Source organism: Schistocerca americana, chromosome 5 (genome assembly GCF_021461395.2).
Source record: "Schistocerca americana isolate TAMUIC-IGC-003095 chromosome 5, iqSchAmer2.1, whole genome shotgun sequence".
NCBI lineage: Eukaryota > Metazoa > Arthropoda > Insecta > Orthoptera > Acrididae > Schistocerca > Schistocerca americana.
This window is the reverse complement of record NC_060123.1, coordinates 370,344,121-370,370,859: the sequence shown is the minus strand read 5'-3', so window position 1 is coordinate 370,370,859 and position 26,739 is coordinate 370,344,121. Positions and strand designations below refer to the sequence as shown.

Below are 26,739 nucleotides of genomic sequence, written 5' to 3'. Positions count from 1 at the left end.
TATCCTAGCCCTCAATCTAAATCATAAATATGTCATTATTAAATCTGGACCATTTGAAGGGTTTGTGATAGCGGGATGGGGAGGGGGGCTCTGTTACCTCTAGATGGCCTTTCAGTGGGTTGACATGGGATGTTGCTGTACCCATATGGAAGTGCCCGTATCCATATGGACCTGCCCATGACTGTACTGCAAATTTGTTTCTCGATGACACCTTCAAAGAAGAAGTAATTGTGGATGAGAATATAGTTGGCCATGGAGAGCAGGAAGGAGGTTCTTGGTTTGCAGGCACTTGGTTATACGGAATGGTACTGTTCAGCAGTGGTGAGGCCGTGGGCATTGGGGATATTGTTATAGATGGAGGTGGCCTTGACAGTAATGAGCAGGATGATCAAGTGGCATAGGGGCTGGAGCTGGGGAGAGTCAGCAGTGGAAATGGGTGGTGTCTTCTATATGTGACGGTAGGTTATAGATAATAAGCTGAAGATGTTGGTGTTCAAGAGCAGAGATTTTGTCAGTGGGGACACAGTGATGAAGTTTTGAAGCATTGTTGTAATTTTCATTGTGCAGTTGTATTTGCATCAACTTCTTTGCTTTCCCTCATAACAGTATTTTAAAATATTCTATTTACTTGGTCTGTCTTCTTGCATTTGTTGTGTTCTGCACTTCTTTCTTCATCTGCAATACTATTTGCCTTCTCCTATCAGTTTAGCAAATGTTCTTGTGTTGCCCTGTTTCCTTTTATTCTGGCAAGTTATCAACACTGTGGCTCCCACTTCCCCTCAATAAATGTAGCAGATACAGAATTGCATACAGTAATTCTAATTTATTGTGCAAGTATTACAAAGATCTACTGCCAAAGCTTCATCAAGACATAGAATAAAGAGATAATGAAGGTTTGTACAAATAGCTGATGAATACTGGACCTGGAAAACTTTGTGTGTTTGCAAAAATTGTCAATTTTAGAAGTATATTTTACAATGCTGTTTTATGTGTAATGTGGATAGCAAATAATTGTACAATAAAGAAAATCTGCCCTGCTAAATTAGCAATAATAAACTGCTTCACTGTGCATTGTATTGTACACTACAGAATTTGCCAACTTCATGTAGCAAATATTTGTGATTAGCCATGATACCAATTATTAGACATTATTTTTTCTACGATTTTTAGCTCTTAAAAGATCTGAGACAAAATTACTAAAAGTGCATTGAACTTCAACTTTCTCTTTACACAGCATAATTTTATTCTTTTCTAAAATTGTTAACTGTTAATTTTCTAAGTGGTTATTTAGATTTGTTTTTTACATTTTTTAAAACAGGTTGCTGCATTGACTGATGATGAAACTGTACAGCTTGAAAGTTTGTACAGAGAATTTATTGAAAATATCTTATGCCTTATTCAGTCTTGTGCTCAAGAAGCTGACATAAATTCAGGAAAAGCAACTGCAAAATACTGGAAAGTTAAACTAAACCAGTGCTATGACATCCTAGACAAGGTAAGAAATATTCTCATTATAGTTCATATTTCGAAAACCATGATGAATATCTAATTTGCATGCAATGTAACTGTATGTGCACTGCCTGACAATAAAAGTGAAGTACCCAGAAGATATGGTAGGACGTCAATGTAACTTTGTACAGATACACACAATCAACGGGTGTATACATGATTATGAGTTGCAGTTTTCTGTGACAGGTAGAATGGCCTCCAGATTGCATTAGTATTGTTCATGTTGGAATGTAATGTGCCTGTATTTATTGAGATGTGGTAAGGAAGTGAACTATGTAAAGGTTTTGTGGTCACTGTGACTTAATATATATTAACTGCTTGACTTAAAAAAAGCTTGTGAAACAACCTTGTTGCTTTATCTTGGGGCACTAGACTACTACTTTGAAGATGCGATCAATGTCCATACCAGCTAGAAATGATCTAAAATACCAATTGCTGCAAAAACAAATTCAAGTGCTGTTTCTTTATCACCTGTGTGCTGCACCTCTGTCAGCAGTCATACTTTCCATGTTATAACTGATAAAAGCATTTAACTTTACAAGCTCACAATACATATTAGTCTTTATTGTTTGCACTCTGTATGTCAACCTTTGCTTTCTCTTGACCAGTAATGTCATGACAATTATTACACCCATGGTCCATATTGATTCTCCTAGATGAGACGGCATTATCATGGAATAACTGCTACAACCAACAGATGCCTCCAATTGCAGGGAAACAGATGTCCATCGCCACTTGCTGTCATGATGCATGAAAAGAAAAGAACAATTCCGTGCACACTGTGTGGCTCAAAACTGAACACTTACGTACTAAGAAAATGAGATTCTGTGCCCAAAGGACCAATACTCTTCACTTAACACCCCCCACCCCCACCCCCTGCTCTCTCTCTCTCTCTCTCTCTCTCTCTCTCTCTCTCTCTCTCTCTCTCTCTCCTCTACAACACACACATAAAACACACACACACACACACACACACACTTAGACGAAGGATGTTGTGGCAACTCAGTTTTGTCAGCAACTAAACTATCCTAAGCTATTTTTCAAGTGACTTGACGCTTAACAAAGTAAATGGGTAATGGGCCAATGGCCCATAGATAGCAACTGTTAGGTCCTGCAAAGCTTCTGTTATTACTAGATGTGGCCTGTTGGTCATATGGTTGAAATCCTCTTTTTGGCACAATTTACATGTGCCTAAGATATGTTCTTTAAATGGTAAAATTGGTCACGTGCCTAAAGCATTTCCTAATGCCAAAATTACCATATCCTTTGTTCACAAACTAAATTAGGTCTTAACTGCGGTTTTGGAAGTACTCAACTTCCAGTGCAATGATTTTTCATTCACTTGTCAAAATTAGACCCCACCCTGTGTTAGCCATGAATGCTTTTGCATTTTGGGTAAATCCTCATGCTCACGCAATAATATCTTTTCTCCAAAATACCTGTCTGACTGCTGGTAATCTTTTATGTTTCAAACTAAGTGCCTTACATCATTGTTGGTGTAACTGGCAGACAGAATATTAATTGTGAAATCACACCAGGCCCCTCAGTTCTAGTCATTTTGTTTTTTCCTAATGGTAATTGGGACAGGGCATTCTTTTTGAGGTCCTGTTTTGTACCTTATTTGTATCTGAAACTCTTGCAAAAATAACACCCATCTCATTAGGTAGCTATGTAATAAACCTGCTTTCCATGAGGAATCCCATGGCTTAGTGATCTGTGTAAATGACTACTTGTGAGCCCCATATTAAAGCTAATAACAACAAAAACAATCACTTATTGATAATTATTTAATGGTATCTAAAAACAAAGATGATGTGACTAACCAAACGAAAGCGCTGGCACGTCGATAGACACACAAACAAACACAAATATACACACAAAATTCTAGCTTTCGCAACCAACGGTTGCTTCGTCAGGAAAGAGGGAAGGAGAGGGAAAGACGAAAGGATGTGGGTTTTAAAGGAGAGGGTAAGGAGTCATTCCAATCTCGGGAGCGGAAAGACTTACCTTAGGGGGAAAAAAGGACGGGTATACTCTCGCCCACACACACATATTCATCCACACATATACAGACACAAGCAGTCTTACCCCTAAGGTAAGTCTTTCCGCTCTCGGGATTGGAATGACTCCTTACCCTCTCCTTTAAAACCCACATCCTTTCGTCTTTCCGTCTCCTTCCCTCTTTCCTGACGAAGCAACCGTTGGTTGCGAAAGCTAGAACTTTGTGTGTATATTTGTGTTTGTTTGTGTGTCTATCGACGTGCCAGCGCTTTCGTGTGGTAAGTCACATCATCTTTGTTTTTAGATATATTTTTCCCACGTGGAATGTTTCCTTCTATTATATTCATATCATTAAATTATTGAATTGGATAGATAAAAAAATTTACTCACCAAGCAGTGGCAGAACGCACACAGGATGCGAAGGAAAGTCTTCTCCTTGACCTTTCTTTCTTTCCCTTCAACATTTCTGCCTGAAGAAGGAGCTGCTGGCTCAGAAAGCTTGCCAATCACAACAGTCTTTAATGTATGTGTCCTGCTGCTGCTTGGTGAGTAGATTTTTTTTATGTATCCAATTAAATAACCATATTGAAGTTTGGAAGTTTTGTATTCTTCATGCCATGGCTAGTAACTCTTTTGCTGTTGCTGCACAGTTAGATTCATACTTGTCCAAATTTCTCCCAGGAAATGCTGTTGTATTGTTCTCAACTTTCTCTGGATTTCACTTGCCTTGGAAGAATTCACATGCATTCTGTATTTGGATGCATCAGTGGCGAGTCTGAATGGTTGTTTCTTGCTTGGATGTTTTAGAATCTGAACATTTACTAGAGCTCGTTTTATATTTTGAAATACACTACTGGCCATTAAAATTGCTACACCAAGAAGAAATGCAGGTACCAGCTCTGGCCATAATAGTGGCCTTGATACGCCTGGGCATTGAGTCAAACAGAGCTTGGCTGGCGTGTACAGGTACAGCTGCCCATGCAACTTCAAAACAATACCACAGTTCATCAAGAGTAGTGACTGGCGTATTGTGACGAGCCAGTTGCTCGGCCACCATTGACCAGACGTTTTCAATTGGTGAGAGGTCCGGAGAATGTGCTGGCCAGGGCAGCAGTTGAACATTTTCTGTATCCAGAAAGGCCTGTACAGGACCTGCAACATGCAGCCGTGCATTATCCTGCTGAAATGTAGGGTTTTGCAGGGATCAAATGAAGGGTAGAGCCACGGGTCGTAACACATCTGAGATGTAACGTCCACTGTTCAAAATGCCATCAATGCGAACAAGAGGTGACCGAGACTTGTAACCAATGGCACCCCATACCATCAACCCAGGTGATACCCTAGTATGGCGATGACAAATACACACTTCCAATGTGCGTTTACCACAATGTCGCCAAACATGGATGTGACCATCATGATGCTGTAAACGGAACCTGGATTCATCTGAAAAAGTGATGTTTTGCCATTCGTGCACCCAGGTTCGTCGCTGAATACACGATTGCAGGCTCTCCTGTCTGTGATGCAGCGTCAAGGGTAACGTCGTCGAACTGTTCATGCAGATGGTTGTTGTCCTGCAAACATCACCATCTGTTGACTCGGGGATAGAGACGTCGCTGCACGATCCATTACAGCCATGCGGATAAGATGCCTGTGATCTCGACTCCTAGTGATATGAGGTTATTGGGATCCAGCATGGCATTCCGTATTACCCTCCTGAACCCACCGGTTCCATATTCTGCTAACAGTCATTAGATCTCGACCAACGCGAGAAGCAATGTCGCGATACGATAAACCGCAATCGCGATAGGCTACAATCTGACCTTTATCAAAGTCGGAAACGTGATGGTACGCATTTCTCCTCCTTACACAAGACATCACAACAACATTTCACCAGGCAACATCGGTCAACTGCTGTTTGTGTATGAGAAATCAGTTGCTCTGAAAAGCTAATCATTTGCATATCACAGCATCTTCTTCCTGTCGGTTAAATTTTGTGTCTGTAGCATGTCGTCTTCGTGGTGTAGCAATTTTAATGGCCAGTAGTGTACTTCCAGTTTCTCATATTCCATATCCATTTGGTTCACTGTTTGAGAGATGATAGAAGATGGGATCATTAATCGATTGTCACTTTATATATTGCCTATAAAATCTGATAAGATATAGGAATGAAGTTAAATTATTTACATTTTGCAATCAGCGCAATCCTCCATTGCTCTTATTCGTTTGGGGTCAGGATTCACTCCTTTTACCCCCATTGTGTGACCTGAAAACTTAAGTTCATATTTTTGAAAAATGTTCTTGGATAATTTTATTGTTATGCCCTGTTCATGCGACCTTTTCAGAGGCACAGTGCTCTTGCCAGCACTTGGGATGCTATTAATGCATCATCCACATAAATAATCAAGTCTTGTGCTAGATCATCCTCTAATGCTTTATCTAGTATGCTTATGAAAACCGCTACTGAAATATTTAACCCAGAAGAGAGCACCCTAAATTGTTACAACTTCCCTTCAAGTAAGAAGGCAGTGTTAAGGTCTGAAATTGTTGTGACTGGACCTGCCAACAACCTCCTGGTCCATGGAGCTAAAAATTTTGCTTGTTCAAGTTTCTGTAACAGTTCCTCAGTGCGTACTGAGCGATCTCTTTCAGTTGCTGTAATGTTTATTTAATGTCCTGGTGTCCCAACAACAGGTGTGTACTCCTCCATCTGGTTTACTTACCACCAACAACAGTTTGTTTTACACACTTTGACTGCATTCCATAATCCCATATGTTACCATCTTTAGAACTATTTCTTGTACCATTGACTAGAGTTCAGAAATGGAACAAGTATGAGTCTAATGTCTGGGCTGCATACTTCATAAATCAAGGCACCACTGTTACATCAATGCCAAAAGACTTACTTCGTTCCCACCATAGTTCAATGAGTATGATGAGTCTGAGAACTGTGGCTCTGTGATCACTTCATACTCGTCGACTTGTTCTCTCTTACTGAAGCATGCAGGTGTGTGAGGTTAATCGTGACTTGTTGTTAGTACAGAAGATAAGTATACATAATCTTGCTGCCGTAAAGTAGCACTGACAAACAAAATGGCCAATTGTCAGGCTCTGATGACCTTTTAATGAAGTTGTGCTACATGAGTTGTGGAGGATGCAAGACAAAAATTAATTGATGCAAAGTATACAATTGCAGATGTGTTCTGTTAGAGGAGGAGCGAAATCTGGAATAATTTTCATGCTATATTTAATGCTTTAGACATAAAACATGCTAATTTTGTCCAATGCTCATTGCTAGTATAGAGCAACTAAATTTATGTCAAAACTTGGATACTAATTACTGGGATATCATCGAGATGGCAGTGCATGTATCTAGGTGACTGTGTACCTGTGTTCCAAATATTTCACCTATGACAATCAGTCTGATGTGCTCTTCATTGTTATTCTCCTCTTCTTATAATCACTGTTCTTGTGTAGGTACTTCACATGCAAATCCAACCCAGTGAGCCTATGTTGTATTGTTGCATCATGGGGCCTGGCTCCTGCTCCAGCATATTTGATATTTCGCAGCAAAGAACTCGGAAACAATCTGTCTGATGAGACTTGGTTATCCATGTTATTTACCTTACTACAAGTGATTAACATCATAGTGTGATTATTCACTTGATAAATTCCTAGGCATCTCCCTGACCGTTGTTTGGCCTGTTAATTTTACGGAACTTATATTTCTTTTATCCTATGGAATTTGGATGGATAACAATTTTCCTCATTGTTATTCCCCTGTTGATTTTTGTTTTGTGTATAGTCAGTGCATTCTTTATTTAGTGTAGCTAAACCTTCAAGAAACCCCAAAAGATCATTCATCCATTGCTGATACTAAATTTCCCTTCTCATATGGTAAGGCAATCTCTGCACTAAAGCTTTAAATGATTTTCTTTTAAGGAGCTTCTACATCAGGGCCGCACAAGGTGCAGAGTGCAGAAGATGGCTGCGCTATGTTGACGACAGTGCAGACCCCCCCCCCCCCCCTCCCCCTCCCTCCTTGGCTTTGCGCAACTGCGCTGCCTCTCACTTCCTTAGCTTGTGTCGCTCGCGCCACCTGTCTCGACCTGTTTCAAAGCTTTTACCCTGTTGTCTTCGTCACTGCCAAATACTAATGTACACTATGTGGAGAGCTTAGTTTGGTGTACCGGTACAAGAGAGTTTTATATAATAACTGTAATGGTAACAATTTTAAATTTGGTTTCAACACAAATGTATCTTCCTATGTGCTCTTTATTTTATTTGCAATTGTGCTACTAAGATCTGGAACAAGAGACTGGCTGACAGCAATTCTGAGAGAATTTTTTAAATAGCAATTAGAAATACTCGCACGTAATCTAGTTTTTGTACAAGACAAAACAGAAAAAAACCTTTCACATACACAAGTGGAACCAAACTTAGAAATAATCTTCGCTGCTTCTCTGTGTAACTTGGGAAATTCTTCCTTTGGCAAATTCTGGTAGAATTGGAGCAAACCTTTTGTATTGTAAAACACATCCTTTTGGTGAACATCGCTTTGCAAATCAATTAGTTCAAAATGCGCACTTTCAATATCCATCGAAAAAGGTTTCACAAAAACATCGAGAATTGGCTGCAGGTAGGTAATTTCCTGAAACAATAACAAAGCCAATGTTAATAAATGAAAGTAATGTAAGCCGTTGTTTCGAAGTACTAAAATGCGATATATTTTAATAAACAGGTAATGTGTACTATTGGTTTTAATATAATGTTACACTTGCATATGTAACACAATCTCCTTTATTTAGCTGTATGTCATATACCAGCACATTACCTGGAATCGGTCGTTAAACGCATTTTCAAGAGATTGTTGCACCTCGACGTATTTTTCAAAACGTGCTCCTTCCTGCACAGATGCTGTCAAACAAAAACATAGTACCGTTTTGATTAGAGCGGTTATAAAAATCAGGCTGTTTTAACAAAGGTACAATTTATATCTCGCTTACCTAGTTCAGGAAAGTGTTGCGTATTTTTATCTGAAAGGTTGTTTTTGAGGAGCATCAGTTTATACTGGAAAGCGTTTATTTTGCTGATCATATCGTTGATGAGATTGTTTTCTTTTTGGAGTTTCAGACTTAAATCATTTAGGAGAGGCATAATGTCTGCTAAAAATCCTAAATCAGCTACCCATTCAGGGTCATGAAGAAGGGGCTCCGGACGTCCTTTGCTCAGCCAGCGCACCTCAGCGTTGTAGGGAATATCTGGATACTCCTCTTCAAAGGAAATCAAAAATTCTTTGAATTGACGATGAGTGAGTCCATGAGAACGAATGTAGTTCACGATACGCACCACTACCTTCATCACATCTTGAAGACCGATAACTTTTGCACAAAGAGCCTCTTGGTGTGCAGAACAATGAACGGAAGGTAAATTCGGCATGTTAAGTTTTTTCCGCAGTAGGCCAATAAACCCTTTTGCTTTACCGCACATTGCTGGTGCCCCATGTGTGGTTACGCAAAACAGATTTTACCAAGGGAGTCCTATTCCTTCAGCTGCCATTTCAACACCTGGTAAAATATCCGCCCCTGTAACAGTGTCCTGCCGTCTGGCAGCGCATTCGGCAGCGCACAGCGTCGGCCTCACCTGGCAAGCAGAGTTGAGGCGAAGTATGCAGAGTTGAACCAATGCACTGTGCAGGCACTCACTGCACCTCGCTTTGCACGCGCGCAGTTTTTCCGTGTTTGTGCGGCCCTGTTATACATATTTAGATTTGTGAGATGCCATTCTGTGTGTTTTTTGTAACTACCCCAGGTGTTGGTATAACATTTGGGACTGAGTAACTCTAAAGCTAATGTTCTTGTGTACTGAATGATGAGTATTTTCTCTTAAATTTCTCCTGGAAATCTTCCCAGGAAATGATCCACTTTGAGGTAACTATGTGTGAAACCTATTTTTCTTGAATTGTCGCAACATTTAGGCAATGAGCTAGAAAATGCCCTCAAAAAATATGCCAGTTGTACTTCTCCCTCTGGTTTGATCTTTGGAAATTGCTTGGAAAAACATGTTTCATTTCCTGGTTGAAATTCCCAATTAGCTCTGCTGACATTCTACTACTTCCCACTAGTTGCTGTTTATTAACCTCCTCTTTTTTTTCTCTTGAGCTCATGCCAGGTTTTCTGGAGTTCCTCTCCATACCTGCCTGATAGTGCCTCTCATACTGTGGTGTACTGACAGTTGATTCGATTTTCTTCTGTATCTTTTGATCCATAAGTCAGCTACTCGATCCTCCAGTCTAGCAGAGGTGGAGCTGGGAATAATCGTTGCATCCGAATCTGTGGGTTGCTCTAATGCAGTTAACCTCTATTGTGCATTTGAGGTTGGTTGCTTTACCATTTTAAAATCTTATTTCATAAATCCTTAAGTTTCTTTTACACCATTATTTACCCCATGAAATTGTTAATTGACCTCCTGTATCACTGTTTGTTTCCTATGTTTGTAACCCAGCTAATGAATTTATTGCAGTTTGTGATGCTGCAGTCTTAACATTAACCTCTGTTTTTCTCATGTTGAGATTGTGGTGGTTTCTGGAGATAAGGGTGGCAGTGTGGTACTTATGTGCAAGACTCAAACTCCCCTTTTGGCTGTCGAACTTGCTTGGAGCTGCTTCGCCGATCTTGTCTCAGGATAACAGGCGGTGATATTCTGCTCAGCTTCTTCTCTGAAGAATAGATGCTACTCTGGAGGAATTATCTATACTTTAAAATAACTCGATACACTCGAGATTGCTTTGAACACTGTATTTTCATAATACACAGCAGTTTTCATACACTAAACATTTCTCGTAAGATCGACACCTTCCATACCGACAGACACCTATTACAATCATCTTTCAATACATACAATTTATAAATCTCTCCAAGCTTAACAAGACAACAGTCCCGACTTGACGGCAGTTAGTGAGAGAATGAATAAAAGTCCCTTCTTTCAACAACCTTCAAATGTTTATACCAAAAATGTTTTTTAATTTCACAGAGTACGATACGTTTACTCCATGGATGGTACTTGTAACTTCTCAGGCGGGTTCGTTGACTATCTGCCTGCACCAATCACCCGTCTGATACACGTCCTTCCTGTACATACATAATTGTGGGGCAGTAGAGATAGTTCTGCTTTACCACCCTTATCTCTAAAACAATCTGTGTTCGAGAAGGTGAAAATGCGAATGTCTAGAGAGTTTTCTCCGAAATTCTTGAGGCACTACATATCCCCCTCCTTAGCTCGAACACATGATATTTTTTACATGTTCATTATTTACAGTATTATTGTATTTATATAACATTACTTCATGGTTATAACAGTTTTCCTTTTAACACTTTATTACTTAATACATCATGTATCTTTGGATTAATTTAAACTATGTAAGGACAAGGATCTCTCTGTTCCCTTTCCAGTCGTAAACTCTGAGTGTTCGTTACCCAAGTGTATGTTGCTATTTGCCCTTACTTCTCGTACTACTTTCTCTGAGTATGGATTTATTCACTATTTATTACAATGTGGAGGAACCCTGTGTAAATAAAGGTGTTCTTCTCAACACATGTATCTTCATACAAACATAACACTGTAAGTGGGAACAAGAATTCAAACTTGCCAGAATAATCTCTACAAATTGTGTGACTTTTGTCATGGTAATGGTAGACACTATGAATGCACTACATCCTTCCATTTTGGTAGGTACGACCCTTTAAACAAACACTATGGTACAGGTCGATCCCCTGTTTGGTGCCCCTGCTCGCACAGTATAGGTCAGCCTTCCTTAGGTCTGCCTACCTGCCCTTATCCATCCAGTCAACTTTGGGTGCGCCCTCCTTATTATTCATGAGTGGGCTTCCTTGTCCATTGCCCGAATTTATGTACATGTTTCAGTTTCAAAACTACCTGGAAAAATTAATATCCTGCTTTATCCATAACACTTGCTTCGCAATACCTCCTTTAACCCTTTTTGAGTCCTCCATTTCTCTTGCAGTCCTAACTTTCCAATAGACACCGTACTTTTACACACACACACACACACACACACACACACACACACACTGCTTATCTCCCATTATCCTACAATTCGTCAGAATAGACGTTAAACTTACACCAATTCTGACCATTTAAGTATACACTGTAGCGTAATGAACCACAAGATGTTTCTCCTTATACTCTGTAACCAATGTACATCTATCATGATGTAATATTGTTGTCATAACCATAAATACTCTCAGCTCTTACCTATATCAAAATCCCTGTACAGGCCATGAATACTCCTCTGTACATACCTTTATGTAATGTGGAACCGTCAACTCACATGACCATGTGCGCTTACCTATCACTATGTGCACAAATTTCTCCCTCCAACACATGGCAGTTCTGCATTACCTTAAACTGTATTCCCCCTGTTTGCAAATTTGTATTTCACTGTGTGTATGCGCATGGGTAGTCGTGTAGCTTGATTCTTTGGCCGGCTTTTGTAAAATGAATTGAAGGTTATAGAAAACCACCAGAAATTGAGAAGGACTTAAGCAATAGAAGTGTGTACATATGGACAGAGGGAAAGATAGACTGGTAGTCAAAGAGAAGTAAGAAAGGAAAAATTAGAAATGGTTGCTAAGATCAAAGAAAAGAAAGAAGATAGCCCCAAAGCCAGGCAACCCTTCCCTTCCACCTTCCCCAGAATCCCCACTTCACTGGTACTTGAGTGAGAAGCCAGAGGAAGTATGATGTTGAACGCCTGCTGCAGAACGGACATTCTCACCTTCACCTTTGAAGTCCCTGGAAAAAATCTTAGCAACTCCTACGGAATGGCAAATAGTGAAGAATCAGTTATACTTGTCTGTGAGGATTGTGTGAAAGATGTAGTGTGTGTGTGTGTGTGTGTGTGTGTGTGTGTGTGTGTGTAGTGTTAACCTTCTGTTCCTACACTACCCACTCCCTTTCAAAATCGATACAAACCCTCCCTATTCATATCACATTTTGCAAAAGGTATAAATTATTCTATATATTATGTATCGTATCATTGTAAATAGAAATCATATATATCGTATCATATTGTGTGTCATATCATCATAAATAGAAATTATATATCATACCTTATTATGTATTATATCATTACACCCCGTATCATATCACACACATCACTTTTACATCGAGACTAGAGCAGAGCATGCTGCCAGTTCATATATTATGATATATTACCTAATGCTTCAGTCTTGACTCGTTGTAATAACCCAGTTCAGTACAGTGAATATACAGCAGGGAATTATAGCACCCGTAAACCAAATAAGACTAAGTGTAATGACAAGACCACTTCCAGCTACCTCCACAAGGAGGAGTATGACCTAGATATCAGTGATGTGCTGCAACGCTTGATTGTTCGCCCCGTTAAGACAAGTACTGAAGTTTATGACAGTATAATAGGATGAGAACAGAATAAAGGATAGTATAAGACTTGAAGAGAATCCAGTGTGGGAAAACGAGTTTCAGGAAGTAACACCAAACCCAACTCGAGATCTGATGGTCGTCACTCCATCCATCAACACAGATTGTTAAGGTCCCAGGGGAACAGATGTGACTCCACCCAGATCCCATGGATCTGATAACCTCACTTAAGCAAGTGCATACCAGTACTTTTCATTAAATTTTATGTGAAGGTCTCCCCACAATGAAACAATCACCCCTTTACTACGTAACACCACATTAGGAAAAATTATTTTATGTTGTAATCCGTCCTGGACAAGTTTGAATTCTTTCCACGTATTGTCTACGACTTTGTTAGCGTCAACAAGTTCCGATGCTAAACATGGTGGAACGTTATCTGTTTACCCTCTCGGCCACTTTCCGGTTGATTAATTCCACCTCTTGTTCCTCCAGACCGCTTATATTTATAGTGCCTGAGGTTGCTAGTTTTTCCTTAAAATCTCTCTCTACTGCATCTACATGAGTTTTGACCTAATTCCACTACTTGTTCCTCCAGACCGCTTATATTTATAGTGCCTGAGGTTGCTAGTTTTTCCTTAAAATCTCTCTCTACCGCATCTACATGAGTTTTGACCCCCGCAATTTGCGATTGGACAATAGGGAACAGTTTGTCTTGTCGTTCAATGGAATCATTTAAAGTATATAACCTTTGTTTCACTGCGTTGAATGTAACGTTACACACATTTTGAAATGATCCTAATTTTGCATTAAACTCTGACTCTGCACTACTACACTTGTCTTTGATGTCAAATTCTAGTTTATTGGTCAAGTTCTGTAATTGCTCCTCCTGTCTTTGGTTAAATTCAGTAAATAATTGATTAACATGAGTATTTTAAGAACTGGGTAGTTCACTCTTTAAATCTACTTTCAGATTCTCGACTTTATTGTTCAGAGTATCAAATTCTGTTCTTAACAGACTTAAACTTTCACTCTGAGGATCTAATTTACTATTTAGTTGGGTATTCACTGAATCTAACTTAAGGCTTAAATTCACACTCAGTTCATCTTTCAAAGAAGCATTTTGTGCTTTAATTAAATTTACTGATTCAGACTAGTCTGCTGTTTCCCTAGTCGCTCTGGCAGCCGTGACCGGTTCTACTAATTGTTGCTCTTGTTTCTTACTCATCTTCCTTCTAGCTCCTGTCGGCATTAAAGAAAAACAATCACATCTATAAATAATAACCACCTTTGTTCACATTGAAATAGTTATTACTTTAAGCTCACCCGGCATACGATTTTAGGCTGCATCAGTGAGGTGTAAGAATGGCACCCGTAAACTACACGGGCACTGGCAGTGTCACATGTTAGTCGCAGCGTCGGCATCGGCAGGCGCTAAGTCAGGAACTCAGGTGGCAACCAGCAACAATAGTGTCAGCTGGTTACTGCATCGGCGTCAACTGGTTACTGCATCGGCGTCGGCTGGTTTCTGCGTCGGGTGGTTACTGCATGTGAGAGAATTACTCTCCCCACACCCAAATCTTCATGATCGGATCTTGCTGACCAATTTCTACATTTTGTTGTTATGGGTTGCTATGGCAACTCTCAACCTTTTCTTACCTCAATCTTCTTAAAAAAAAAAAAAATTCCTGCTTTTCATGTCCTGCTCACTTTGGTCACCACGTTCTGGTGGTTAAAAATAATATCTTCTTATTTCCATAATTGGGATGATGATGTATATAAACTTCAATATGAGCATACCGTTGATTAATGCTGTATTACACTTGTTTCTCGATATATCGTACTTTTCTCTCGAGGTTGAGAAACACAATTAATCAATTATATAAATGAGTTGGCGCAATAACCTCTAGTAAATTCCAGAAAAATAGTTCATTATTATGGCAAGGCACACATTAGGACCTTACGTGAGAGTACATGAATAACTGAACAAGTACAGTTTTCACATACTGGAATCATTTTTCGTGAGTTCGCGAAAGAACTATCATGATCATTTTTCTATAAATACTGTCTATAATTAACTCAAAAGCTTAACACGATAACTCTGTGCTTTACTGGAGTAAGTGAGAGAATGAATAAGTCTCTTCTTCCAACAACCTTCAAATGTTCAATTGTGGGGCAGTAGACATAGTTCTACTTTACCACCCTTATCTCTAAAATAACGTGTGTTCGAGAGGGTGAAAATATGAGTGTCTCTAGAATTTTCTCCGAAATTCTTGAGGCACTACAAGATTCCTTAATAAATGCTTTCTAAACTCACATTTGTCTCGACAGTAGTGCTCATGCTAGTAGAAAATCTGGTTTCTAAATTGCTAATGCAGGAAATTCAAGTTTTGATAATTGATATTTGAGCTTTACATCATCTATACTCTTACTCAAGTTCTTCAACCATACCAGGGCAGTTATCTCAGTGTCTCTTTTTATTACTGGCATGCGCTTTCAAAATCAGTGCACAATCACAAGGTTCTAATTTTGGGAAACAACAACAACAGAGAGAGAGAACTTTAATTACTCAAACCTGTTGTGGGTGGTGTTCTTCCCACTAGTGGTGTTATTATTTGCTCCTTTAATGGAGTCACTGTGGAGGGATTCAGCAATTTCTCCAACAAATGTACTGTTTGTAGAATTTGTTTAGTTTCAGCACAAATAACTGTTTATACACTGTCACAAATCCAAGTTGTTACCTGCACTGCTAGAAATGACGACATTGTGTTACATCGAAACTTTTCTTCTTTGATACTTTATTTTTGTTTTAAAACAAACTTATTTCCTTCTCTCAATTTAATCTTCTCATTATCTGGCACAGACCCCTGCTTCAAAGGGTGCTAGAATGGGATTTAATGTGCCTACAGTTGTTCAGGTGTGGTAAGGAGGAGGACTACGTAAAAGTTTTGTGGTTGCCGTTCTTTATTTATATTAACTGTGTAACTTGAGAACATGTCTCTTCGTCAACCATCACTTTCTTCTAGCATGGTTCTGTGGTCTGCAGCAAATCTTGTAGGTGGGAGCATTATCATGGAATAACCACTACAGGCAGCAGGTGTCTCCAAGTGCAGGGATACAGAGGTCCCTCACCCTGCCTTGCAGATATGCTATGTCCACTCTCACTTTCATGACATGCACAAAAGAAACGAAAAATTTCTTGCACAATGTGTGGCTCATAGCCAAACACTTACTTAATAAGAGAATAAGATGCTTGACCAAAGGCACGACCATGCGTCATTGGTTAGAGGGGGGGGGGGGGGGGGTAATGTATTACTTTTTCTAAAGTGATTTTTATATTACACCTCAATTTTAGTGTTGTTAGCAGGCCTGGTTTGATACATGTGGAATGTGAACAGCACCATATGTGTAATCATCACTATGAAGGGCACAGAGATGTCCCATACTTGTGTGAGACAGTGTTATCAGCATATAACACAGTTTGAAAAGGCCCTCTTTGTGGGTCTCCATTTTTTAAGACTTGCAGCTGCTAGGCTATGGAATAACTGTCCCATGGATTGGCTGACATTAACATCATGACATAAGCAGTTGCTTTTGGAGTGGTGCCGTGGCCAGGAATTGTGGACTGCTGATAAATGACGTCTCATTGTGTTCAGGATGAACTACTGTTCCGCTACCCGGGATGACCATTGGTGACTAGTATGACAGTGACCTAGTAAGAGGTCCCCATTCTTCCAACATTTTCGAGAGGCACAGCTGTGTTACTCTTGGCATCATGGTGTGGGGAAACTTTGCATATGATTTCAGAACTGGTAGCTACTGAGGGAACTTAGATGGCACCATGGTATGTCGTCGATATCGTGCACCATCATGTGTTGCTTTTCATGCAATGATATTGTGATGCCATTTATCAGCAGGACAATGCTCATCCTAACATGACACGTGTCTATGAACTGTCTTTGTGGATTTGAAGTAAGCACTTTGCCAGCAAGATCTTAATTCTGTTCCTGATGGAACATTTGATACCAATTCAGATATCAACTCTGTCCCATTAACTGTGTATGGGATATCAGAATCCAGTTGTGGGAAAGCTTGCCTCAGAAAAGGATACAATGGCCTTATGACACACTTCCCAGCTGAATTAGGACATGGCTCCAGGCCAGAGGGGCACAATATCATACTGATAAGTGGGCTCATATACTGCCAAAGTTCGTCTTAAATTTGACTCTAATTTATCAGTGAAGTATAGTTTTTTGTGCAAAAGTGAAATTTAATATAGTTAAGTATGTCATTTACATATAAAACATTAATTACTGGAGATCTGTACTGCACTGTGTGTGTGTGTGTTTTTTTGACAGACCTGTATTACTCCTAGATTTTCCAAAATTGTTTGAGAAAGTGGGTAAGGTAGAATACTGACTCATTCAACTGAATATTGTTAAATGTAATATTTTACGGATTAATTTGTAGCTTGCAGATTAACTGTTTTGCACTGAACCTCTATTCTCAGTTATTCACTGTTCCAAAAGCAGTTGGGCATAATACATGAAGATATTTATTAGCACATGGAGATAATTATCTTAGTAGTAAGTGCTACCAACCGTACTTGACACTTAATTAAATACAAATACATTTATAACTGGAACAAATGGAACTTGGAAAGAGTGGATTTTGTATATGATTCTCAATAGAGAAAGCAATACAAGATGTCACAAATGAAGTACTAGCAGAGATAAAAAAGAAAAGATATCCTGTTGGTAAATTCTGTGACCTTATCAAAGCATTTGATTGTGTGCATCACAAAATTTTACTTAAAAACCTAAAGTGTTGTGGCATTAATGCCATCCCTGTTGCTTGGATACTGTCTTACCTCTATAACATAATGCAAAGGGATATCTCAGGCATGAAATTAAGTGCTGGATGGGGGACTTAACCTGTAGAATGTAATGAAGTCTGGGTCCATTCTTGTTCCTGGCCTACATAAATGTTCCTCCACTGACTTTGAAGGGCATTTCCAAAATTGTGATGTTTTCTGATAATGACACAAGCAAGTGTATCCAGGATCCAAACTCAGCCTGAGTAGAGACAGTGCAGGGGATAGCTGAAGACACAAGCAGTTCACAGCCAACAGTTTAAGTCTTAATCTGACAAAGAGTCACATTGTGTGTTTTCAAACAAGTCGTAATAACCAGTTAGCACTAGGAACAGATATTAATAGTCGAACACTGAATGAAACATATTGTATAATTCCTTTGAAGCATCTGTCGTTATGTTGACCCAAACATTAGAGTGTTGGCTTATTTGATACATTTTCATTCCATATATTTTTATGGAATTATATTGTGGGGATGTCCACCAAAAGTGTTTATTAAGCAGAAGCAGTATAGGTATATTGTGTAAAGTAGATGACCTTACACATTGACGAAGCCTTTTTAATGATCTTTAAATTCTTACACGCACTTCCAAATACATTTAATCCTTAATGGTTGTTGTTTCTGATATTAAAAATCAGTTTCACCTGAACTGTGATGTACACATTCACAATGCAAGACACAAAAGCAGTTTTCGTGTAGGCTCTGCCTCCATGTCTTGGATTCAGAGTGAAGTTACATACTCTGGTGGTAAGATATTCAACAATCTCCCATCTAACATAGAGAAAGAAATTTGTAATCCCTACCATTTCAAAAGAAAATTAAATACCAATCTCATTAGCCTCTCTTTGTACATATTACCTAAATATCTATATTCAGGATTGGAAAGTTCTGTTAGCTACATGACAAGTACTAATGTTTGTTATAAAGCTGTTGACAAATAGTAATGTACTGCCAATAGGACTAAATATTTAAAGCAAGAAAATATTTCCTTTAGAAAATGCCACTACAGTCAAGTAAATATTAATCTGCTAATAGCAATTAGCTATACAGTAAAACAGAGGAGACAGCAGTTTATTTCAAAGTAGAAGCTTTCTTACTAACTCACATGATTAAATTGTGGTGGCAGATGTGTGATTAACATTAAGCAATATAGTGATTAGTTTATTTTAACTACTGCTGCCAACATACATTGTGCCAAGCATCACGAAGGTAACATATGAGAAATTAGGGCTCATACAGAGGCGTACAGATAGTCGTTTTTCCCTCGCTCTGTTTGTGAGTGGATCAGGAAAGGAAATGACAAGCAGTGGTACAGGGTGCCCTCCACCATGCATAGTACTGTGGCTTGCAGAGTATCTATGTAGATGTAGATGTAACACAATACACAGATTACTACGGTATCCTTGGCTTATGTGAATGCATGGTTGGACTTGTTGAACATTCTAGCTGTGATGGTTCTCCTTATTGATGGAACACGGTAAATGAATGAATGGAACTGTACAAAGAAAGACTCTAGACTTCTATACAAGTAGTGATAGTAAAACTCTTGGACATGACCTTGCAAAATGTGAGTTCACAAGCTTTCCCTAAGCTCGAAGCCAAGATGTTTCCTTTACAAGTACTACCACAAAGTTCTTCTCATCTCCTTTAAAAAAATCATGATTCTTTACAGTCACTGGAAGGTATGGGCCTTGTCCCTTTACAAAAGGAAGAAAATGAAAGGCACAATATTACATGTGCACCTTAGCTTCCTGGAACATACTCTGTGTTTACATCAACTGACATTCGTAGAAAATCTTCAAAAAGAGTTGATACACTCCAAGAACAAGCATTGAGCATGTGAAAAACAATTTATTTTCGTGATAAGAGCTATGCAGATCCTCGGAAGGCATTTGAGTGGATACCACTATGTTGAATGATGATAAAAAATATGAGTGCATGAGGATCACCCAATCTATTTGACTTAACAGTGAGATTTATTGTCATGCAAGAACTTCTACACAATAAGTGTTCAGTAAAAACAAATGTGGTTATTCTTCAAATTTTCCCTGAGGATATAACATTAAATCATTTTTTGGACATGCATCCGAGGCATTATTACTCTCCTCTTTGATATTTTGGCTTTGCGCCTTCCATTCGGGGTCAAGAGAGGTTATTAACTAACTTCTGACACATTATGACCAAGATACACACTAAAAAATGGTGAAATAAACAATGATAGTGTTTTGTATACCTCATGAAATCTTCATAAGACCACTCATATCCTCAGTTATACAGAGAGATGTCACTGAAATTATTTTATATCATGAAATATCATTGTTGAAAGCGCATATAGAAGTTAAAAGTAACACTGATTGAAGTTCCCCTTGTAGTAAATGGCAGCTTTCCGTAAATGAGGAAAAATGCCAAATAATGTTAACAAACAGTAGAGAGAATCCAATAGTATTTGCAGAGTAGTAAATTGTCTGCAAGATATGGAAAATATAGAATTCTGATGGACATTGAATTTATTGAAGAAGTCCAGGAAATCTGAGGGGAGTCTGAAAGACTCTGGGTTCTTGGGCTCCAGGTTCATTTCCCATTGCCCAATTGTGGGTGTGATGGACTGTAATTTGTGCATAATAATTTATCATATATCTGTAAATTTGTTAAATGACATCACATTTGTTTTTAGCTGTTACTGTTTTTATTTCATTTTTTCAATTTCTACATTTATGCCATTTTCAAGCACAAGATTTGATGCTATAGTTTGTCATCTAAATAGGTTAAAAATGTATAGTTTCAGGACTGTATTACTTTTGATTGTAATATAATCATTGGTTGTTATTAACGACATTAGTAGATTTGTTATTGACTTATTTGTTGTTGACATGTCAGAATGGCATTGACATGTCAGTAACAAATCTGTTGTTAACATTAACAAATTTGTTGCTGATTGTCAATAACAAACCTTTGAATGTCATTAGTAACAGCCAATGACTATATTACAATCAAAAGTAATACAGTCCTATAACAAAATGACATGACATGAAGCACCATTCAAATCTCATGCTTGAAAATGGCACAGATGCTAAAATTGCAATAGTGAAACAAAAGCAGTAACATATAAAAGCAAATATGATGTCGTTCAAAAAAAAAAAAAAAAAAAAAAGTTACAGAAGCTGTGGATCCATATTACAAGAAATTGGCATAAATTTCTCATTTGAACAAGTGCAAAGTTGGGGTTTTCAGTTTTCTAGAAAAATGTTTTCTAAAAAAATGTGAATACAGTTCTATGAAGGTCAGCAATGAGTATTCAGGCTTTGGTTCTTTTTTTCCTAAGTGCAGTGAAAATAGGACTTTGCTGATGTTCTTTTGATTTCATGCTTCAAGTTAACACACTGCATATCGGCTACTGCACCACAGTTATTGTTGCAGTTCATGGGGATTTTTGAAAGACACGCGCCTTCCTTATTTGAATATAGCTGCACTTACTGGTGTCTGATGCTGATGAAACTCGGCAGACATGTTTGTATGATGTTCTAATAATCTTGAAGGGTGTGATATCTCTGGAAACACATACCTTTATGTAACGGTACTTCACAAACCTGGCAGTAGTATCTTGTTTCATTTCTTTTACGATGCGATGTGCGAACTCTTTGAGATCGAGATGGATATTTCTTTTTTCCCATTCCCGTTATTGTCTGAATAGTATGTTCTTCCTTTACAATCGACCAGTGGAGCCTTAGCAGGTGCTCATTTTGTAGGTTGGATATCTTCAATTTCCTCCATAGTTGCGGTGCCAACTTGTTGATCTCTTGTCCAGGCCATTGCAACTTCTTGTAGAAGCATTTTATGTTTTTTTTTTGGTATATCTGGATTTAGATTTCTGTAGACTTGTATGCGTTAAACGAAGAACAATTTATTAGAAACAAAACTACTTTCTTTGTTCATTTATTGGTTTTTCGCATTATCCCAAAATACGAAAGATCAGCTCTGTCCACGCCTTTCATAAATGTATTGTGCATCACAGTACATTTTGGTTTCTGTATGATTTCCTCCATTGAGATAATCATGCAAAAATTTTTCAGTTCAAAAGCAGTGATATTCATAAATTTGGGAGACTTGGGAAATTTTTTGAAATGGATTTTGTTTTGTTCATAATAACAAGTTTGACTGTGTCGACATCTGATTTAACACTCGTCCCCTAGAAGTAATTCCATGGTGCTTATGACACTATTGGTCTCACTGGGAAGGGTTTTTACACCTGGAATTCCTCTAAATGTTTCTAAAATAATGATCTTGTCCTCCTCCTACAGCCAACTTTTACTGGCTGAAGCTTCATCATGTAACTCATAGACAATTATGTCACTTAGGTTGATTATAGACGTGTTGTTTTCTTCTTCATTTGTGCTACCACTATCAGCGACATCAGCTGAGTCACTTGGAATGTCAGAACAATCGTCCTCAAACAGTTCAGAAAGGATCTCACTTTCCATCAACTATTTTTGCGATTACCACACAAGGCAATAGCTATAGTACTGACTATTTCGCAGTACTTATTGTTGGTGATTAAACAAAAGATAAAAATAAGTTCATGGTGGTGTTCACTGCACTGAATCACCCAGTTCATATATAACCTTTTGTTAAATTGAAGTAGTTACTGACATGAGTAACAGGTCTCAGAAAGCGCACGCAGAACAAAAAATGTAAGTTTACGTGATCTTTCGACAACAGTTGGACGTGGAACCGCGTAAATCTACATGAGCCAAATGCAATGTGTTAACAATGATTCTGAAGAAGATCTGGCTTGAAACATGATGTACTATACTTTGAAAATCTGTTGATATTATGTTCAGTGAAATGGTTTAAAGCTTGTTTCTGTGAGGATTTCTCATGTACTTAGGGTTATGGCTTGATGGTGTGACATAGCATGGGTTGGTGACAGCTGATGGTAAAGAATGAATTTGCAAAGGCTGCAAAAACATGAAAATTGTAGATAAAAGTAAATCCTAGCTGAACTTGGAATAATCATTAATAAGTGATGCGACAATGTAAAAAATTTCAGTTATGGCCATAGAGACTAGTTAAGTGAAACTTGCCATTACATACAACAACAAATGATTCAGGGGAATATGGAATCTAACCCAAGAGAAATCTGTAAATTTCAATGATATCTTGTGAAGAAAGAGTCACCACGCTGATTTAGTCAGGTAACTTTTTAATTAAAGTCATGAAAATCTTCGACACTGCAGTTTGTATGCCTTCAGATGACGTATGAAGTTTGGCTGCAGAAAGCATGAATTAAACACTTCCATTTATTACGAGAATTTTTGAGAAGTTTTGTGCTCGTAGGAAGAGATTGCCTACCAGAAACTTATGTCACTTACTCAAGAGTATTTAGGGAGAAACGTATTCTTAATTATGTCCTGAGACTTAAGATGTAGTTTAGCTGGAGAAGAAATCAAAGTAATTGTGCAGCATGCTGGTACGGCTGCAACCAATGACTTCATCCACGTGAAAGTGTAAAACGGATGCTCAGGAACTTAAACGGCTACCTTAAGGAGGGAGCAAACTTATTAGTCACAAATAAATTAAAATTTGCATTTGTTAGAAATACTAATAACTGCGTAATGACAAATTTGAGAAACATAGTGCATCTTTTTCAATGCCGTGCTCTTACTAATTTATTAAAACTAACTGTATAAGAGCACCTGTGGTACTATTAGTTACTTTTAAGTGTTTAGTATTAATATAAATGAATATTTGTTTCAGTGTCTAGCAGTGATTTATTAATTGTATTTACTACAATAACTCACATTCTAGGTAAATGCATTACTGCCACGAGGCATGTTCCTGTTGGTAATCCAGGGGCTCCTACAGAATGAATTATTGACAGTACGCCGCAAAGCTCTGGAGCTGTTAAATGCAAAGTTGCAATATCGTGTGGAATTTGTTTCAACTTGCAAGCCAGAAGAATTACTGTCATTATTATTACCAGTTACAAATATAATAAAATGCATTTCGTCTGGTGAAGAATCTACGCAGGAAGAGGAAATGATTCAGCAAACAGCATTGTTTTCTGTGAAATTATTTGCAAGGGCACTGGCTGCAGAGCATCCAGATGAATTTAAAAAGGTAATAATTTATAACTATGTTTTTCTCTGATTTTAAAATTTGAATTATTATTACACTTGTTGGACAGTGATGCTCAGAGGTGGGAAGTTTGTGCATGTATTGCTTTGGGATTAAGAGGGATGTAGAAGATCTTGTTTCATCGAAGTATGAGGCACACTACAGAATTTCAGTTTAAAAGTGATGAAGGTAAATTGTAGAAAGTAATTAATGCTGTGAAAATACAGGCAAATATTCTCAAACAGTAATTAAAATCTGAAGTAACTGTAATAACAGCGTATAGCTATGTCAGAGTATTGTCAAAACTGTGAGGAGAATAGGGTAATCTACTGAGAAAGTGCCACATACTGCCACGAAGAGACAGGTTGGATTTATAAGCAGTCATAAAGAAATAAAAAAGTTTTTGAGTTGGAATCCTGATTAAAAATTACTTTCTTGTCTTCACATTGCTTCTGTGGACACACTGTTGAGGAATCTTAAGAGGCATCAAATAAAAGTACTATTAATTCACCAGTAATGTTTACAGTGGCAACCTGAGTATCATAGGAATAATTCTCTCTATCTTCCTTTATCTAACTGTTATGGACACGTAAACAACTTATGTTGTGTAGCAGCACCACCATCACAACCAGTGTGTGTTAGTTTTATTTAATTGTAAATTATTATGGTTATACATTCCACTATCTTCAGACCCCTAGATAAATACACCACACACATCATTATTGTACTACTTGTCAACTGAATTACACTGAACCATTTTAAATTGTATATGTGCATGTGACTATCGCAGTATGACAACAGGAAACAGCTACAGATAATGCTCCACTGTAAGACAGGGTGCTTGTAATACTTGCTATAAACCCAGATAGCCTGTACAGTGGGTGTATTACTCGGTAAGAGCAGTAGCCATATATGAATGAGAAGGCAAAAGGGCTTTTGGGGGAGGGGGTTTAATACCCTTATCGATACAGGTCTGTCACATTGAATTGGAACTCAGTTGGTTCAAGCTGTAGTGCAAGAGCCAAACTATTATATGGCAGACCATTATATATGCGTTCAAGAAGAAAAGATTTAACTTCTGAAGGGTATCTGTTGGTGAAAGATCTGGTTGCGGATCGGTGCTTGTGATAAAAGGTGCCAATAAAAATGAGGCATCTATTAACACTTTGCCGTCCGCACGTCACATACAAATTGATTCACTTGGCGCTGGCAGCGCTAATTCGAATTACTTGGCATGGTGCTGGCCATTCTTGATATTATCGGGAGATAATAAATTGTTAAGTTTTACTAATCTCATCATTAGTTCTCATAAGTGCTCAACCCTGTTCCTCTACTCTCATGAAATTTTGAAGATGTACATTCGTAAATAAATACCAAATTTGTTTGTTTCATATATTTGTTTATTTGCATTGTCTTCGGTACTTAGTATTTCTCTTTCCTATGATATGCAACTAAACAGTCTCCAAGATGTAACGCAACTCCACAAGACTTGCACATTAAGTTTGTTGTGCTTCTTTTTTTGTTTGTGGAACATACTTGGCAGTTTCTTCATTTACATTCATTTGTTTCGGAAATAAGTATTAGTTGGTGTTGCTTTATGTAACTGGAAAGTCTGTCAACGGGATCATGATGAGACGTACGCGATGTTGTGGCAACATCCAACTTTTGCTCAGAAGCTGGTACATGGTCTTTTATCCACGAATCAGACACCTCCAATAAAAAATCGTGAAGTCAGAGACTCTTGTGTTCTGTATTGAAATACTGACATGTACGGAATGCATTGAATAATGCACAATTAAAGAGGTACATACAAACCTTTTTTGACCATTTTACAGTTTTTCTGTTTATAGGATAATAACTCAAATATTGGCTGCTCGATCCACTCCTTTCACGTATTTGTTGTAGTCTAATATACTTTCAGTTTTTTTTATATTTTGTAATTTGTTTTTCTACGCTTTCTTTGAGTGACAGTCAAAGTGGCATTATGTATTGTAGAGATCATTCATATCGTTTTAGTTTTCGAAGCTCTCCATACCTGTGCGAGTTCTTCACCTTTTCATTGATGACAAGCTTCAAACACATTGCCTTTTCCGTGCTTTAATTTTTCCAGAAAGCCTCTATTTTGGCATATCGTTCCATAAACTCGAATTTTCTTTTCAAGTAACTACACCGTTATTATAATTACCCATGTAGAGGTGATGCCACTTTCCATAAGAAGGTGTCAGTAGTTCCATCACTTTTTTTGCTAAGGGCTGTCTAGCACTAGAAGATATCTTGAATGAGGAAATGTATCCTGTACTCAAATTGCACAACATCTGAATGAGTATGCCATATTTCATAACTTTGACAGATTGTAAACTTTAAAATTTAACCGTCTACGCCACAGTATCATTCCTTCATCAGTTGAGATGTTTTGACTTGGATAAAACGTTTGTAGAAACTTTTTGGAAAAATAGTCAATTACGAATTGCACTTTTAAAAACCGATAGGCATTATCCGGTTTATTCTTGTTGTCGGAAAAATGTAAAAATGATAATATTTGTCTGAATCGGTTGCGGGACATCGTTTTGCGAAATATCGTTGTGTCTATCAATGGATTCTTTGACCAAGAATCATCGTACATTGGTTTTTTTACAGTTCCCATAAGAATAGCAAGCCCAAAACAATTTTCTAAGTTTGAGTCCCACAACATCGACAAATTTCACTTTTTTTTTTCTAATTCTTTTTTTAATCTAGTTTCCTGTTATTGCAAATTTGACTGTAGTACTTGTTGGTTTCGTTGCTAATATATTCAGATAGATCGTTCCCAATATATAATTCTGTGATA

At 38.0% G+C, this 26,739-nt stretch overlaps 1 protein-coding gene across 1 annotated transcript in view; it reads left to right on the top strand.

Moving 5' to 3' along the window:
- The window catches only part of LOC124615903 (HEAT repeat-containing protein 1), a 276,744-nt gene that overhangs the window by 187,808 nt on the left and 62,197 nt on the right, over positions 1-26,739 (top strand). Inside the window, exons 18-19 of the mRNA XM_047144079.1 lie at positions 1,319-1,495; positions 23,604-23,915. Of these exons, the coding sequence (XP_047000035.1) occupies positions 1,319-1,495; positions 23,604-23,915 (489 nt within the window). The remainder of the gene's footprint in view (positions 1-1,318; positions 1,496-23,603; positions 23,916-26,739) is intronic.